Consider the following 19,690-nt stretch of genomic DNA (forward strand, 5'->3'; position numbering starts at 1 on the left):
GGGTAAGGCACATTTCAATGTATGGTTCCCTGCCAATATTCATTCTGATCAAGACTGTGACTTTGAATTTAAATTATTTAAAGATATATTAGATTTCATAGCTAAGAACTCAAAATGCTATCTTATCTCCCTCAAGTAAAACCGGAACCTGAGTTTCAATTATACATTGATTGGGAGCAGACTGGCAGGAGGTCCTAGGTTCAAATCTGGCATCAGACACTCCTGTGTAACCCTGGGCAAGTCACTTAATCCCTATGGTCTAGCCCTTACCACTCTTCTACCTAAGAACAAATACTCTAAGATAGAAGGTAAGAGTTTTGTTTTTTTTTAAATTGTACATTGATGAACTTGTTGGGAATCTAGATCCTGAAATGAAATCTCAATGAAGCTAACATGTGACATTTTAAATTCTTATATAAAAATCCACCAGAAGTTAGAATCATTTAGCAGAAATTATGCCCATAGGTTTTATACCATATTTTCTTAATGATTAGGCATGGACCACACCTACCAATTGGCATGCTTTAGAGTCTTGGAGGGTGAAAAGGAAGTAGCTACTCACAATCAACTCATTTTCTTAGTGGAGAGAGAAGAAAGCATTCCAACTAGCTGTGACCTCAGCTCAGAAAAATTCTAAGCGAAACGAAGTTTTCAAGTTAATTTTCCACAATTCTATGCAGGTGATAAAGTTTTATTGAAAACTTTTGGGATTCAAAGGACCCACGAATTAGCTAATAGATGAAGATCTACAGATTTTCAAGTCCTTGAGAGCCTGAACAACTTGCAAGTGTGTGAAATTATGTCAGAAAGTGATGATGGTAGAATAGGTGTATAACAACAATTAATAGAATTTGTCTGTTGAGAATTAGGCAGACTACTTGAGGAGAAAATGGAAAGAAATAATGCGCAAATAGTTCATTGGACTTCAAGGAGAAAAGATCATTTAGCACTTGTATTTAGGATGTTAGATAATAGCTACATAAGAAAGGACTTCATACAATTAGAATGTTTCAAAGTGGAATGGGCTTTCTCAGGAAGTAATTTCCTAATCACTTGGAGGTCCTCAAGAAGAGGCTGAATGATCACTGGTTGGGGATGCAACAGGCGGAATTCATCAGTTTTGGACTAGATGGTCTGAATTCCTTTTCCTGGGAAGATTTCAGGATCTTGTGACTCCTGTCATTGTTCTTTTACCCCCAGAATTCGTTAAAAAAAAGTTTCAATCTTGTGTTCCAATTGCCAAGGATTCTGTGTCTACCTTTCAAAGTGATTGCTGGCTAATCAGATGAATTAATCCATGCTAACATGTGTCTTAAACATGTGTCTGAAAGTGCTAAGGACTTCTTTTTCTCTAGCTTGCTAAAAATGTGGATTTTTATAGGAGTCTTCTGGAACCAATGCCTTAACCCAAACAAGTGGGTGTGGTGGTAGGAAATATAAGCCATAGCATGTGAATGGAGGAGATGTGTTGGACCTTCAAGTGCCCCACAAATGTTATTGCATACGTAGCTGCTTGTCTCATCTCCTTGCCCACAGTCCTGGACTGCCATGAAGTATTCAGCATCCTAGGTGGGTGGGAGGTTATGACAATATAATTCTTCATGAAAATAAAAGCCAGTTAATGAATCCAATGAAAGATAATCAGAAACACACAGTTGGGTGGGGGTGGAGGAAGCAAAAAAGAAACAGGAAGAATAACAATTAATTCCTTTATTGCAAAACTCCTTCACTTTCCAAAGGACTGGGCAAGGGTACAGAAGTCATAACATTACCATAGGCAGGGAGTCTGGCCCCGAGGAAGGAAATTTTTGAAAAAATGAAATTCCCTTTGGAAAATCACCTAACTAATGATATCCACAAGGCCAGGAAATATAATTTGTAACCCACATGACCAGAAGACATGGCAGAAAGCAGCCATACTTTCTGAGAGTGCCAGGAGGGAGGGCACTCTTTAAATTAAAGGTGGTTCAGTGGTTTTTCACAGTCACTGAATTTTAAAGTTGGAAGGAAACTTAGGAACTGTCTTGTACAACCTAGACCCGAAAAACAATCTCCTTAGATCACACCCAACAAATGATCTCCTAGTCTTTGTGTGAAGACTTTCAATAAGTAGAAGCCTCACAAAGCAGTCAGTCCCACTTTGGGATAGTTCTAACTGTTATTCTTTTGCATTTGTGATTTCTACTCATAATTCTTGGGTCTGTCCACTGGGGCTGAATGGAATAAGTCTTCTCACTCTTCTACCTGGAGGCACTTCAAATAGTTGACGACATCCATATCTTGTCTTTCTAGCATCTTCAGGGATTGATGAGGTCTGACCCTCCTCAACCCAACTTAACCCATTCCTTTCATATTTCAAAAATAGAAGGATGATTTAGGCTTTAAGTATTATAGATACAAGAAGCAAATGAGAAGAGATAATGGGTGAAGAACACTAGAAGACCATTAGGGGAGAGTGTTCATAGTGACTTCTGCTCCCTTGAAGTCTGCTCACTTCTTTTAAATCAGGGTTTTGTTTACAGTGAACTGTGACCAGTGTGACTGCTTTCCTCTGCTCTGATAGGAACAGCTGGCTGGGATAATAGCATCTACTTCATAATTCAGAATTTTGTAGTGCTTTTAAGGTTAGCACAGTTGGTAGAATAGATTGTGCCAGGATTATTATCTCCATTTTACAGATGTGGAACTTAAGGCTCAGGGAGGTTAAATCAGTCAATCAACATTTATTAAGACCCTACTATGTGCCAGGCACTGTGCTAAGTTCCAAGGATACAAAAAGATGCAAAAGGCAGTCCCTGCCCTCGAGGAATGTATGATCTAATGAAAGAGACAACATGCAAGCAAATAGATTACAAAGCAAGCTATATACTTTATAAATAGGAAATAATCAACAGAATGAAGGCATTGAAATGAAAAGGAGTTGGGGAAGGATTCCTATAGAAGGTGGGGGATTTTAGTTGGTACTTAAAGGAAGCCAGGGAAGTCAGTAGTTGGAGAAGTGTTGTGAGAACATTTTAAGCATGAGGAACACCTAGAGAGAAGTCCCAGAGCCAAGAGATGGAGTGTCTTGTTCACTGAATAACAGGAAGGCAGTGTCCCTGGATCAAAGTGTTAGGGAATAAGGTGGAAGAAGACTGAAAAGGTGGGAGGGGATTAGGTTATGAAAGACTTGGAGTTTAAGCAAAGCATTTTGTATTTGTTCTTAGAGGTAACAGGAAGCCATTGGAGCTTATTGAGGGGAGAAGGGGAGGGACTGACATGATTGGAATCACACTTAAGTAAAATCATTTTAGAGTCTAAATGGAGGATGGATTGGAGTGAGGAGAGACTTGAAATAGGCAGACCCACCTGCAGGTATTAAAATAGTCCAGGTGTGAGGTAACAAAGGCCTGCATTAGAGTAGAGGCAGTGGCAGAGTAGAGAAAGGGGTATATTCAAGAGAATTTGCCAAGGTGAAGAAGATAGATGTTGCCAATCACTTGGATATGGAGGGTGAGAGTCTGAGGGCTGAGGAGATAGTATCACTCTCTCTAATAACAGGGAAGATAGGATGGTAGGAGGGTTTAGGCAGAAAGATAATGAATTCTGTTCTGGACATGTTGAGTTTAAGATGTCTACTGGGCATCCAGTTCAAGATATCTGAAAGACAGCCAGGAATGTGAAATTGGAGGTCAAAGGGAGGCATATTGGGGCCAGAGAGGTAGTTCTAGCAACTATCAGCATAGATATGGCAAATTAAATCCCTGAAGGCTGATGAAGTCACTAAGTGAAGTGTTCTATAAGGAAAAGACAGGAGGGTCCAGGGCAGAACCCTGAGAGACACTTAGCATTGGAGGGCTTGATCCAAAAGAGGATCCAGCAAAGGAGAGAAAGAGAAAAGGAGTGGGCATATAGGTAGAAGGAGAACCAGGAGAGAATGACATTTTGAAAACTGGAGAAAAGAGAGTATCAAGGAGAAGAGAGTGTCAAGAGAAGAGCAATCAGTAAACAGGGTCAAGGCTACAGAGAGAGAATGAAGATGGAGAAAATGTCACTGCATTTGGCAACCAGGAGATCATTAGTAACTTTGGAGAGAGCAGTTTTGGTGGAATGATAAGATTGGAAGCCAGATTATAAGTGGGTAAGAAGAGAATAAGAGGGGAAGCTAGGTGATTCAGTGGACCAAGAGCCAGACCTGGAGATAGGGGGTCCTGACTTCAGACACTTCCTATCTGTGTGACCCTGGGCAAGTCACTTAATCCTTATAGCCTAGTCCTTACCATTCTTCTGCCTTTGAACCACTACTTAGTATCAATTCTAAAATAGAAAGTGTTTTCCTTAAAAAAAAAAGAAAGAAAGCAGTAATTCCAGGAAATTTCAACCTTAATGAAAGAAGAGAAGGAGAGAAGAGAAAGTGGAAGCAGCTATTTTAGATGGCCATTTTGATGTGTTTAGCTGACTCTCACATAGTCATACAGCTAGTGTGTATCGGAACTGGGTATTCAGATCCAATTTGCCTGACTAAGTTGAGAATATTTTCATTATGTCATGTTTCTATCCTGAACAGAAATTCCTTATTCCAGTATTTCAAAGATCTGTGATTTTATTGGTATAAGTATTCCTTTACCCATGAAGATTTCAATCTTTTAATCAGTCTTAGTCAGATGGGCAGTCAATAAATATTTATTAAGCATTTATTTTTAAGCCTTAGTCATTGTGCCAAATGCTAGGGATGCAAACAAAGTCCTGCTCTCAAGAAGCCCAGTCTAATAGGAGAAGATAACATGCAATCCACGAGGTATAAACAAGACCTATATACATATATATATGTACATATATATATATACATATATATATATATATATATATATATAGAGAGAGAGAGAGAGAGAGAGAGAGAGAACTGATAGGAAATAATCAAGAGGGAATATTCTAATGGGGGAAAGACAATAAAAGGGCCCTGAAAAATAGGGGGAAGGAAGGAGAAGATATTCACAAGAGGAAATGGTAGGGAAATCGAGAAAGTCAATAGCAGAGCAAGGAGAGGAGTGAAGAAGTGGGCATTAAGGATGAATCAGAAAAGGCTTCTCATAGGAAGTGGGATTTTAGCTGGCACTTGGAGGAAGCCAAGGAAGTCTGGAGATAGAGATGGTCTGAATCCATCCATTCATATGTTGATTTAGTCAGTATCTGTTCCACGTCCTGTACTAGCTATTGGGATACAAAGACAAAATTGAAATAGTCTCTGCCTTTCAGAAGTTTATATTGTTTTGGGAGGATATGACATCAATCTAGATAAATAAACATGAAGCATGTTAAAAGTGACTTCAAAGTAATTTCTTTGGGTAAGGTACAATTACAATACGATAACTGGGGAAGATGAAGAGAGGCTTTTTGAAGGTTTTTCAGTTGAGTTGAACCTTAAAAGAGTGAGGAATTCTATTGAGTGGAGATGAGGATGGAGTGCATACCACATGTGGAGAACAGTTTGTACAAAGGCAGAGAAAGAAGAGATGAAATATTATACACATGGAATAAAAGGAAGGCTAGTATGGCTAAAAGAAGAATGTATGAAGGAAAGTCATATCTAAGAAATCTGGAAGGGTAGGCAGAAAACTCTGGAGAACTTGTAATACACAGAAGAGATCTGTATTTGGTTTGGTTGTAATGAGCAAGTCATATGGGGAAGGGATAAAGGAAGTAGATACCTGGCAGTTAGGTGGCTCAGTGGATAGAGAGCCAGGCCTCGAGATGGGAGGTCCTGGGTCCAAATCTGGCCTCAGACACTTCTTAGCTGTGTGCATCTGGGAAAGCTGTTTCAAGTCCCATTGTCTAGCTCTTACTGCTCTTCTGTCTTGGAACTGATCAATTCTTAGCTACAAGGTGAGGATTTAAAAAAGACTGGTATATGATTTTTTCAGAAAAGACATCACTTTTGACCATGAAAATTCTATATTATTTTAAAAACATCCTGAAACTAAAAAATCCCTTTCCCTGAAAATGTTTAATTGGAAGCTGGCTATGTCATAGATGGGATTTCTGCTGTAGATAATGTTTATAATGTATGACCTTGAAGGTTAATTTCAACTCTAAGACATTATATGAAAGGTTATTTTCCAATAGCAAATCTGTTTTTGTTTTTGTTATTTAAGAGACTTTAGAAATGATTCTGTCCCAAGGCAAGGAGTTGGTGATTTAGCCATATATTTAAAGAATGTTATGTCCAGAAAGTGTTACGTCCAGTTCAAAGCAGTCAGTTGGACCATGAGTGACTTGGGGGCAGATGGGACTTGGGCTTTCTTGAAACTAATTTAGACTGAAATTCTGGGCTGGGCCCAAGACTTATCATTGTTCTAAGGCACTGAACATCCTGTAAGTACTGCCTTTCTTCTGAATAGAGAGGTATCACAGGACCATATAAAATATATCTGGACTTGAGAGGCAAGAAACATGAATTCAAATCCCAATTCCACCATCATTTACCTGTATTACCTTAGGTAGGTAATTTTCTTTACTTTGGCCCCAGTTTCCTCATGTATACAATTAAGAGCTTGGATTTCTGGATGTTCTAAGATCCCTTCTAACTTTAAAATTCTAAAATTCAACATTGTTATTGTAACTAACCAAGAAAACATTTCCTGACAATAAAGTGGAAAAATTAAAGCCTAGAGGAGACCTGGAATGATCATATAAGTTGTCTATTCCCCTGTCTTCAAACAGGACCATCTTTAAAGTATCCAGAGAAAAGTCTTTCCTGTTTTGAAGACCTTCAGGGGAGGAGAAGAAAACATCTGGCTTGGTAAACACCACCACTAACCAAACTATTATAGGAACGGTTCTGTCTCTGTCTTAGTGAGAACACATTGTTTTGTCCTTCTTCAGTTTCTCTGGCCTCATTCTGATTTATCTATTTTGGAGAAAAAAAGCAAAGCTATACACATTTTATAAATGCTTTTTTAGGACAACTTTTTTATTATTACAAGGATAATAATGCATTCCATTTTGTAAATATTTTATATCCACAAGGTCACAGATTTAGAGCTGGAAAGCTTTTGAATCCAACTCCTTCATTTTAGGGATGAAGAAACAGATAGGCAGATAGACAGGCAGACAGATGATAGATAGCTAGATGGATAGATAAATAGATAGGAAAATAAGTAGGAAGGTAAGTAGGTGGATGGACAGATGAATGGATGGACAGATGGATGGATAAATAGAGACAGATAGGTAGATAGATAAAGAGATAGATAGACAGATAGACAGATGGATAAATAGACAGGAAGACAGATGGATAGACAGACAGATAGGTAGATAGGAAGATAGGTCAAAAGATAGATAGGAAGGTAAGTAGGTGGGTAGGTGGATGGACAGATGGATGGATAGATGGATAGAGATAGATAGATAGGTAGATAGATAAAAAGATCGATAGACAGACAGATGGATAGACACAGACAGACAAACAGACATACAGATAGATTATTTAAATAGATAGATGGATAGATAGATAGAGCATTTATTAAATGCCTACGATGCCAGGCATTTTAAGTGCTAGAAATACAAATATAAGCAAAAAAGAAAGTGTTTCTAGTCTCAAAGAACTTATATTCTAATGGAGGAAGACAACATAGGAAAAAGGAGCTGAAAAGGAGGAGGAGGGAAGGAGAAAATACTCACATAGGAGATGGTTGAAAAACTCAGAGAATCAGGGGGCAGAGCAAGGAGAGGAGTAAAATAGTGAACATGGCTGGTTAGACACTTCCTTAAGAGGGTGCTCCCAGGAGGAATTCATGAGATAAAGAGGGCCAGTGGAACAGAGGTATCTTTCAGGATGAGCAGGCTATTGGACATGATGGAGAACTCCAGAATCAGACATGGAGCAACAGAAATGATAAATTCCTTGGCCAGGGGTATATAGCCAGTAAGTGTTGGAGACAATCTTCAAACTTAGGTCTCCTGGTCTCCCTGTTGATGATGCCACTTAATTTCCTTCTTTAAATCTGTGACCTTTGATTCTATTTTCCATAATGTTCTTGTATCCATTACATCATATGATCCTCAAGCAGCTCAATGATATGGGAGAAGAAGGATAGTGAAATGCAAGGGACATTGGAAGGATAACCCAAGGACCTGGGCTTTGCTTCTTCTTGTGTGACTTTAGACAACTTTTCCCACTTTAGGACTCACTTTTTCTAATCTATAAAATGATGTTCTCCAAGGTCCTTTAAATGGATCCATACTTTCCCACATTTCCTACCAGCTGCACCGCTTTTGGATTCTTGAATCTCTTCATCATCCCTTTTCCAGCTTCCTTTTGTGTGTTACTTTCCCCTATTAGACTGTAAGCTCTATGAGAGCACAGACTTTTTTTTCACTTCTATTTGTATCCTCAGTGCTTAGTACAGGGCTAAGTAGGTGCTTAATGTTCCTTGACTAACCATGTAAGGCAGGCAGGATGGTTATTATTACTCTCACATGGTGATCATTATTCTTTCCATTTGATAGATGGTGGAAATCAGTCATAAGGGTGAATTGATTTGTCTCACATCACAAAGTCACTCCTGAAGTAGCTTGTTGGTGACTCCAAGCCTCCCAAGTCTTGACTATTAGGGATATCAGGATAAGTGTCTTCAGCTTTCTAAAGAACCATCATTCGGAAGAGAGATTAGATATAATTGTCTCCACCTGAGAGAACCAACAACTGGGTGTTTTCAAAAGGAACATTTAGCCTTGGTATCAGGACAAAGTTTATCACAAGAAGCCCTGCCCCCAAATGGGATGAGCTGCTTCAAGAGGAAGCAAGTTTCAGTTTACCAAAGGCTGGATGTCCAAACACTGGGTAGATTATTGAGTCCATTCTTGTTCATGTATGGTATAGATTAGACACAGAAAACCCTTCCCACTCTTTTAAAATAAACACATACCAGATGGGGTAAATGGAGGATAAATTAATGGAAAGGACAGTGACTTTGCATATAAATAATCTTTATCAATCAGACCGTACCCATGTAAAATTCTTGTTTGGGACAGAAATATGTTCTAGAAAGTTTTACAAGGGAAGGTTTTTCATTTTAGAGAAAAGGGTTATGGGGAGAGAGTGGATAGGTAACAGATGTATACATAATCATATTTGAAATTTATTACAACTCTGGAAGAAGGTAATATAGTAGGTACTATTCTATTCCCATTTTACAGATGTGGAAACAGGCTCAGAAAGGTTAGCTGACTTGTCCATGGTCACTAAACTAGTATCAGAAGCAGGATTTGAACCTGGATCTCTCTTGATTTTCCCAATAACTTTCTTTTGTGCTGTATCATGTTGCTTCTCATACCTTTCCTTGTACAACATTACTGTGGGTGGATGAGTGTCTTAGAAGTGATCCTGATTTTTTTTTAAAGAGGAAAAGGAAGAAAAGAGCATCAATAAAAACTTTTTAAAATGCATAGAGGAGGGCAGACAAGGTGTAGAAAAGGAAATAGAAAGCCAAGACAGTGTTGGTTCTTTTGTGTTAAATATAATGGGTACTTAAGGAAATAGTCAGAACATAGTTGGGGCAACTCAGGGAAGTAGAGAAAGTGCTAGACTGGAAGTCAGGAAGACCTGAGTACAAATCCTGCCTTAAATGCTTAATAGCTGTGTGACCCTGGGCAAGTCTCTTGACATTTCTCAGGATCAGTTTTCCCATTTTTTAAGAATCTGTAATGATAACACCCCCCACCATTACTGTGAGGATAAAGAAGGATTAGTAGAGACATGAAGTGCTTTGCAAACCTTTAAAGATCTCTATAAATATTAATTAAAAATATAAGAAAAATGTCTACTTTCATATGTGATCATTTTTTTCTCTTCTTGGTATATAAAAATAATAATAGTAGGTGATTTTTAATCAAAAAAAGAACATTTGAAAAACAATAGCTCACATTTCTAGAATGCTTTGTGGTTACAAAGTATTTTTCTTTATCTATGGATATCATGTCATCTTCTTTAGATATCAACTAAGATTCTAGCCCTTTTTGGTAGTGGAACCATTAATAGAATTTGGTCAAATTGCTTGCAAGCTCAAGGAGGAGGGAGGGAAGGAGGGAGTGAGACAATTTGGATCATTTAACTTTGGAAAACGTATGTGGAAATTTGTTATTAAATGTAATTGGTAAAAAAAAAAGAAAAAAGAGAAAAGAAAAGAAAAAGAATCATAGAATCTGGTTTGGGAGGGACTTCTGAGTTCAGTTAGCCCATCATATGCTTGAAATAGGAATCTCTTCTGTCATATTCCTAAGAAATGTTCATTCATTTTATAGAAGAAGAAACTGAGTCTCAGAAAGATTCAATGACTCGTCCAAGGTCATATAACTATTATCAGAGGCAGGATTTGAACTCAGGTTTCTCTTCCAGTACTCTTTTCCACTGCACCATGTTGCATCTTATACTTTTCCTTGTGTAATATTGCTTTTGAGTTGAATTCCAAAGGGACAAAAGGTTTTAGATGGGAGAATATGAATGAAAATATCATAGGCATTCCAGATTTTGTCAAAATTCTGTCATGAGGAGGGGTCTAGTGAGGGCCTACTGGTATTGAGGTTGTGTCTGGCTCTCATTAGCATCTTCCTTAATGATCTGGAAAGAAACATATGCTGTATTATTAAAAGGCACAGATGTTATTATTTGGAAGGATCATTTAAGACAGAAAATTGTTACCCAGGGATCAACAGTGATCCTGGCAGGAAGGAGGAAGGTTCAACTTGGAAAAATGCAGATTAATGGATCCAGGGGAAAAAAAGCCCAGAGAAAAGACAGATGCTGAGTGTCAGCTAATCCTTTGACTTGTCATAGCTTCTTGTTGCCAAGGGGTGTGAATGTGAGACACATCAGTGCATTTCGGTGATTTAAGAGAAGCAATCAGACCAGGATCTAGATGTTGGGAGAGGCCTTGGGTGGGTGGAATCTGTTAAAGTGAGATAATTTTAAAATATAATATTTTATTTTTTACCAAATTACATGCAAAAACCATTTTTTAACATTCATTTAAATTATTTTTTTGAGTTTCAAATTCTCTTCTTCCCTCATTTCCTCTTCTCCCTCCCCGCTCTCTGGCTTGAGATGGTCAGAAAGGTTAGAAACTTCTAAATTTGGAGTAATGGGGAACAGACTGGGTGAAGAAAATCTTGCCTGAGCAAAAAGAATGAATCTGAATTGGATTTTCTGAGGGTAGCTCTGCTTCCTATTAAGATCATCAGAACATGTGAATTACCTCATTGGGCTCCGAGGAAAAGAAGATAAAAAGCCATGTAGACCCATTGGATTACATCAACGACTATCCTTTTGTCACTGTCAAGTACATACAAGATTTCAGATCACATGATTTGTAGCTAAAAGGGGTCTTGGGGTTTTAGTCTAAAATTAGCCTAATTTTCCCATTTTGCATATGGGGAAACTGAGGTTCAGAGATAGGAGATAATTTTCCCAAAGTCATTCAGATACTGAATGGCAGAGCCAATAGGTGAATCCAAGTTCCTCTGCTAAGGCTACTTCTCTTCTCCTAGCCCCCTGGATTTGTAAACTCAGAGTTATTATTTGTAAACTGCATCCAACTGGAGTCTAAACTGGTTGTTGGCACGTGGTGCATAGAAGGCTATGTCTGGAGTCAGGAAGACCTGAGTTCAAACATGATGCCACAAATATGGAACTATGTCTCTTACTTATAACCTACATCAGATTACCTGCCATCTCATGGAGAGGACAATGGAGGGAGGGACGGGGAGAATTTGGATGCCAAAATTTCAGAAAACAAATGTCAAAAATTGTTTCTAGATGTAACTGGGGGGAAAGCCAAGAAAACATTACTGGAGGGGAACTGAAATATGGTCTCAGATACTTACTAGTTGGATGACCATCGACAAATCACTTAACCTGTGCCTGCCTCAGTTTCCTGGATTGTAAAATGGGGATAATAATATCACCTCCCTCCCATGGCAGTTGTGAGGATAAAAAGAGATATTTGTAAAATGATTAGCACACATAGTTAAGTGCTTAAAAAAGTCTGTTCTTTTTCTAACTCTTCCCATAATCCTATATTGAATCAGTTGACAAGCACCAGTGTTGACAGGTCCAGTGTTAGTCATCAAATCAGTCAACAAGCACCAGCTCAATTTCCCCTCCTAGACAGGATGTTAGGCACTGGGCATACAAAGACAACATTGAAACAGCCCCTGCTTTTAAGGAATTTGCATTCTACTTGATAAGTCCTATACATTCCAACACCATGGATTCTTTTGCATCAACCCTCACTTTGGTCTACTCACACAGTTGTTTTATCATGCTCTAATAATGAAAAAAAAAAGGATAAATTTTATGAAAATAATAAAACTAACTTATCTCTTCTCATTTTCCATTTCTAGATTTTTTTTTGTAATTATAAGGCCTTGTTGCTTTTTAAAAACATTTTAAACATGTAAGATGTTTCACCAACACTTCCTAATGGATCTCTATTTGGTGCTTATTATAAGGACAAGGAGATAATCTTATTTATTAAAACAAAGCTCTCTTCTAAAAGTATATAGATGGGGACAGCTAGGTGGCTCAGTCGACTGAGAGCCAGCCCTAGGGAGGGGAGGTCCAGGTTTCAAATCTGGTGTCAGATACAGCTATGTGACCCTGGGCAGGTCACTTAACCCCCATTGCCCAGCCCTTACCTCTTTTCTAACTTGGAACCAATATGCAGTATTGATTCTAAGATGAAAAGTAAGTGTGTTTGTTTGTTTTTATAATTTATAGGCAGTGCAACTGATTTGAAAGACCCTAAGTGTTTTGTTTTGCTTTGTTTTGTTTTCTGTATTTGGGCAGGACTGAGCAGCCCGTTTGGAAGACAAGCGTATCCTTCTCTGAGTAAACCACTAGCTACTCAGATCTGAGTTCTCACAGATACAATGAAGATCTAAGGGCCAACAAAATGGAACCAAATTCGAATCCTAGTAATACGATCTGACAAGCTCTCAGTATGAAGTCTGTGATCATCTTAACCCTTCTATGTCCAAAGGTTTTATCCTTTTAAAGAGGATTTACTTACAGAAAATAGCTTTATAGATAATTTTTTGTACAAGTTTTGGTAAAAATAATACTGATATTTTACTTTACTCAAATCTCATTTGAACCCTATCACTTTGGCACTGCAGTTATTATAACTCTCATTTAGCAGATGGTAAAATTGAGACTCAGAAGTTAAGTGACTTGTTCACAATCATAGGGCTTGTAAGTGTCAGAGATGAGATCTGAGTGCAAGTCTTTCTGACTGTAAGTCATGTACTCTATCCATCCCACTCTGCTGTGGTTTACATTAATTTCTCTTAATCAAATTAATTTAAAGTAGTTTTGGGGTTGTTTATATACCTCTTTTCCTACTTACTCAAGTATAAAGAGACCTGGAGACTTAAACAGCTCTCTTTTAGAATCTCTTTTCCTCCCATTTCTATGGGTTTTCTCCTCTGAGAAGAATGTATAAAGACCAAATGAGTTGAATGAATGAAGAGACAAATCAGTTGGGCATGGATAGGATCAGTGTTGTGTTGGAAGATGCTTGCCTTTGTGATGGAGCATGATTCCTTAGCCCTATCACAGCTCCACCAATCCATAGCTCCCTTCAGGGCTCCACTCAGGTATTATTCCCACCTAAGTTTAGTCTGAGATAAAAGTTATCTGAGGCTTCAACTTGTTAAACAACTCACTGTCACATAACTAGTAAAGGATCTTTCTGGAAATCATTCCCTTGCCTTCATTGTCCAACCTACTAGGGTTTGCCATGGAATCCCAGGCAAACTCATAAGTATGTCTTTTATGAATGCTTTTCCTCAGTGGATCTAATTTGTCTTGAGGTTCCTTCATATATCCTTACAGTGATAAAATCTGGATTTCAACAATGGAAGGGAAAAGAATTTTAGGTGCTGTCATGGTGGATCTGATGGCTGACTGCTTCTTCCAAGCCCAACTCACAGGTTATATAGGACATGTTTATACCCCAAAGTTTAGATTGTGACAGTATAGGCTAGGACATAAATGGGTTCCTAGGGACAGTGCCAAGTTCTGTGCAAGTTCTTCATTGGAAGAAGAATCCAATTACAATTCTTTTAGACCCCTTGCAAGTGCCGAAGCATAGGGTGGACTTGTATGGAATTAAATACCCAACAACATCATTTGAGTATATGTTTTATGGTTGCAAAAAGTGATTTAAATGTTTTCTTTATTCTTTACATGCCAGGAAGGTCAAATAATCGAGGCTGTCATATATGGGGTATATGTATCTAATGCAACAAATCTGATGTGCTGAAAATGTGAAATTATGCTTGCCTGGTCTCTCCATTAAGCATGTGGAGGTGCTTCTGGAAGCCTTGAGACAGCAGAGCTTTGGCTATGGAATGGATGCAAAGTGGCAGGAGCACTGAACTCAGTCACTGTGTGGCAACAAGCACCTCTGCGTCTCAGTTTCTTTAGTTCTCAATAATATCTGGAACTTTTATAGTTTTATAGTTTACATATATTATCCCATCTTATCCTCCCAATACCTTTGAGATTAGTAGTATTATTATCCCCATTTCACATTTCATATTATCCCCATTTCACAGAAGAGGAAATGGAGACTTGTAGAATCTAAGTGATTCACCCAGGGTCACACAGCCAGTGTCTGAAGCAACACTGGAAATAAAATATTGATGACCAAGTCTAGCACCATTTTGGAAAGTGGTGGCACTACTATGCCACCCAGCTGTATTTGATTCTTACAACAGATTTGCGAGGTAGGTGATATAATCATCCTGTTTTATAATTACGGAAACTGAGGCTGATAGAGTCTACCCACAAGTACACTAATTTCTCTACTAAAGCTCCTTTAAAGTAGTTTTGGGTTATTGATATCCCTCTTTCCCTACTTCCAACACTAGTAAATGTTTCAGGAAGGGTCATATTTTACCATTTTCAAGCCCATCTATATCTCCACAGTCTCCATCAAACTCCATCTATGCCACCTAGTTATTTTATATAGAATCAGGAAGCTCAGATAGAATTGGTTAGCCAAAGAAACACTATCCCTCTCCTAGGATCTGGTTATAAGTGTAGCCCAGTCCTTGGGTTTGAGTATATATCTTTTCCTCTAGATCAAGTATCTAAAGGAGACTGGTCTTGCCTTCTACATTCCTGGAAGATCAAGACTTTCTTTGTTTCTGTCAGGGTTTGTGTGTCAGGAAGGAGTCATATGAGTGGATTGAATTTTCCAGGTTGCTAGAGGAGGGGGCTGTTTGTGAGATGAGCATGACCTTGTCTTATTTCTGAGGTCTGCTTCTAGAGCTCCCTCCCACCTCCTTAATAATATAGAAGGGAAACCTCATGGTATCCATCACATCCACCACATGGGAAGACTATTGAGTCATCTAAAAGGCACCATCTGAATAGTGATTGGGAACTATTTTGTCCTTGTCAATCAAATGAGAAAATATTTATAGGTGCTTTGCTGACCTTAAAGATCTCTATCAATATTGTTACTACGGGGAGCAATTTACCTGGGGAGACAACATTCATCAGGCTTCACTGGAACATGAGCTTCAATGATGAAAATAGCGACATGAGGTAGTGCTGGAGATCCTGGTTGCAGAGTATAATTAAGACTTTTCCTGTGTCATTGCACACTCTAATTACATCATTTCGTACTACCTTCGGTTCCATAATTAGATAGAAAGGCATTAATTGTGCAGATATAATGGGTCTCTTCAGATTTACTTTTGAACCCTCACTTTAAAACCAAAGAACACAAAAATGAATATTTCAGCAGAAGCTAGCATATCAGAGGGTAGCCCTAGGGAAACAGTGAGCTCACTCGTTTAAGCAAAGGGGATATGGTTTAGGAAGCAATTGGGAATATGCCTACTAGACATCATGCCTCAATTAACCACAGATTTTACTGTCTGATATGGCAGGAAGGTCTTGCTGAGACCTAGGAAGGTAGACTATATCCTGAATCCTCTGAAAATTGTCTTTTCTTAATTGGAAAATTTTAAGGTAACCTCGGTGTTTAATGAGTCATGGTAATTGGGAAAGTAATGAACTCAGGTTTAATTTGAGAATTACGTTTCTCCATGATTTGTTAAAGAATCAGTTGCTTTGGATTTTTTTTGGAGAATAGTATTTAATTTATACTTTCATATATGGTGCTGGGACTTTTGTACTTATCACAGTTGGCCCATATCACCTTTTCCATACCTATTTTATATATAATATATAAATATACATACAGAAATGTAAACAGCTACAGATATATCATGTTCTAGAGTTGTGATTTGATTGGTGTAGTCAATATTTAACTTAAATTTATTTAATTTAAAATCATCTGTTATTTTCTTGATTGTTACATTAAAATATTCAAGTAACTCCTTTCTTTCCTCTCCGCCCTCTCCCACTTCATTAGAGAAGGCTCCTCATTTGAGAAAAAGTTATATATATATATATATATATATATACAAGCATATCTTGCTTATTTCTATTTATCAGTTCTTTCTCTGGAAATGAACATACACAAATCGTTCTTTTTTTTTTAAACCTTTACCTTCTTTCTTTTTTTTTAAATTTATTTAGTCAATTTAGAATATTCTTCCTTGGTTACAAGAATCATGTTCTTTCCCTCCCCTCCTCCCAATGCTTTCCATATCCAACACACAATTCCAATGGGTTTTACATGTGTCCTTGATCAAAAACTATTTCCATATTATTGATATTAGCACTAGGGTGATCATTTAGAGTTTACGTCCCCAATCATACTACTGCTAAGATTCTGAATTTGACAAAGCTAGCACAGATATAGAGTAGAAAGGAGTGGGAGAAACCCTCTACCAGCCTGTGAGGCCTGGCTCAGCTCCATAGCAGAGAAAGACTCCAATATTATTTAGACAGCAAGCAACAAGAAAGTCTGACTTTCAGAGCTGGTTGGGCCTGAATCTTTCGGCTGAACCAAGTAAAGGGACTCCACTCCAGACTTGGCTGAACAAGCTCCTCCCACCTCCAACACCAGGAAGGAAGTTCAACTGGCAGGAAGGAAGTGTTAGTCACAAGACTCAACTGCCACTCCCAGTTGTCCCTTCCCCCCACCAACTGTCAGTCTTGAAATTTTTTCTCTCTTGATATTCCCACTGTTGCTTGTTCTAATACAGTGGCAGAAAGTTCGGAACTTATTTCTAGTTTCCTTTCCACACCACCAACTATTTCCTATTGCCTTACGATGACTGAATTAATAGGCACCTAACATATAGTAGGTGCTTAATTAGTGCTTATTGGTTTTAACCAAACCTAGAAGTCCCCAAAGACCAGCTCCATTGAATCATTTCAGGGAAGCATTGTGGTTGCACCATGAAGAATAATAGGCCTTTATATAACTAAAAGGAAATGGGGTTTCCTCTGCTCTTGGAGAGCCAGGATGAGAGGGAGTGTTGACAAACCCTGGAAAAATGAAGAAAAAACAATATTATTCCAAAGATGACTTGGCCAACTATGCTAAACAGTGAGATGGCTTTAGCTCTTTCTTGGACACCAAATTGGTTCCCAAGAGAGGCTTAAAGAAAAGACAGTGACACAGATGAGATCAAAGGTGTCTGCTGTGTTGGGGGGGGGGAGTAGAGATTCTCATCTTACTTCCTTTTTCATTTCCCAAAGGAGAGGGGGAAGATGTTCTCTTCCTCAGAGATTCTAAATGCTGTTCTGTTGCTCAGTTGAATTTCTGAGGCTAGATAATTAGGACTTTCAAAATGACTAATCCTTTGGTACTTACTCAATACCAAAATTCAATTAGGTCTACTGAAGGGTTAAAAGATGGTCTTAAAATTATTTTTCTGTTTTCAAGGAGCTTTCAGTCTCATTGAGGAGACAGTGACAATGATTTGCCCTGTGGGAGGCAGAGCATCTGAACTGTGACTTCAGAGAGGCAGCATTTGGAATTAATGTTACTTTGATTTCTTATAAAAAGTATATGAGCAGGAAATATCTAAGCTTCTGGTTTGGTGTTCCTTAAATTCTCTCTTTGGGAAAACTATGTGATGTATTATATAGAATGCCAGGCTTGGAGTCAGGAAGACTCATTTTTGGGAGTGCCAATCTGGCTTTAGTCACTTACTAGCTATGTGACCTTGGGCAAATCACTTCACATTGTTTGCCTCGGTTTCCTCATCTGTAAAATGAGCTGGAAAAGGAAATGGTGAACCACACCAATATCTTTGCCAAGAAAATCCCAAATGGGGTCATGAAGAGTTGGATATGGCTCAAAATGACTGAACAACCCATTGTCTCTAATATGGTACTCATAGAATTTAATATGCTGACAGGAGGGAAAATAGGAAAATCAGGTGGGAATGCATGGTTACACTTTGGCAGCAAGATTAGGGAGGGGGAATCTGGGTCTGGTAACTAGGTCAAATCATCGGAGTATAGATCTAGATCTGGAAGATATCATTTGTTCATTGCATTTGTTTTTGTGGCTCTCTTGTGTTGGGTGTGAAACATCTTTGACATGAAGCTTATGCAGATATTAGGCACAGTGTCCACAGAAGGGCTGGCTAACGAGGTCTGTGTCACAAGGTCAGGGATGGCTTTGGTTTTTGACAACACTTTCTGGGAACTCTTAGTGGGGTCCATGAAGGAGATCAAGAGATCCTGGCAATATGGCATAGACATAGAACATGGCGTGGTCCTTTAGGCAAAACCTTAGAAAAGCCCCTGGAAATGAGAGTCCAGAAGCAGCCTGGGCTACTGGAAAATCACTCTGCCCCGTGATTGGAGGACTAGAGATGAATCAAGGAACCTCCCCCCACCCCAAAGCTCCCAGTGAAAGAAGGTTCCATTTGTATCTCCAGGGCTTAAGCACAGTCCTTGGCACATAGTAGGTGCTTAATTAATTAATTTACTATTGACCATTGGGAATGCATGTTAACTGTCATCTACTGGTAATTATATGACTATAGGTGAGTCCCTTTCCTTTTCTTAACCTCTATTTCCTCATTTGTAAGATGGACATAATAGTGCAAATCTACCTACCTCAAGGGATTATTGTCATGAAAGTGTTTACATGTGAGTAATTTTCATTCTTTGTAATCAGTCATGAGAGAGATAGACCTAAAATAGCCTGAGGTAGTGAAGAAAACATTGAATTAGGAGGCAGAAGATCTGCATTTAAATCCTAACTTGAACACATCTCAATTACAGTACCCTGGCCAAATGCCTTGGGTTCTTAAGACATCTGTTTTTTCATCTGTAAAATAATGAACCAAATGAGATATTTTTTGCAAAGTATTATGCAATTTTAGGAGAGACTGCACAGTATAGTGGATTTGGAATCAGAGGACCCAGGCTCAAATCCTGCTTCTCACACTTCCTGACTATGCTTAACCTCTGGACTTAGAAGTTCATCCTGTGTTCAGGGCATTAAACCTCTCTTGGCCTCAGTTTCTTCATCTAGAACATAAGGTAGTTAAAATATATGGCTCCAAATTCTGACCCAGCTCTAATCTTTGATCCTAACATCTACATGGGGCATCTAGGTGACCAACAAATAGAGAATTAGTCCTGGAGTCAGGAAGACATGAGTTCAAATACAGCCTCAGATACTCACTAGCTGTGTGAACCTGGACAAGTCACTTAACTGTCTCAGTTTCATCTGCTGTGAAATGAACTGGAGAAGGAAATAGCAAACCA

At 38.5% G+C, this 19,690-nt stretch overlaps 1 protein-coding gene across 3 annotated transcripts in view; it reads left to right on the forward strand.

Moving 5' to 3' along the window:
• The window catches only part of DDR2 (discoidin domain receptor tyrosine kinase 2), a 226,503-nt gene that overhangs the window by 41,751 nt on the left and 165,062 nt on the right, over nt 1-19,690 (forward strand). Inside the window, exons 3-4 of one of the 3 annotated variants that reach the window (XM_056815465.1) lie at nt 6,700-6,778; nt 12,818-13,010. The exons of 1 other annotated variant lie outside the window; for it this stretch is intronic. In XM_056815465.1, coding sequence (XP_056671443.1) covers nt 12,972-13,010 — 39 coding nt within the window. In that variant the 5' untranslated portion in view covers nt 6,700-6,778; nt 12,818-12,971. The remainder of the gene's footprint in view (nt 1-6,699; nt 6,779-12,817; nt 13,011-19,690) is intronic. One more of the 3 variants, XM_056815466.1, reaches the window with a different exon arrangement.

Source organism: Monodelphis domestica, chromosome 2, assembly GCF_027887165.1.
Source record: "Monodelphis domestica isolate mMonDom1 chromosome 2, mMonDom1.pri, whole genome shotgun sequence".
Classification (NCBI taxonomy): domain Eukaryota; kingdom Metazoa; phylum Chordata; class Mammalia; order Didelphimorphia; family Didelphidae; genus Monodelphis; species Monodelphis domestica.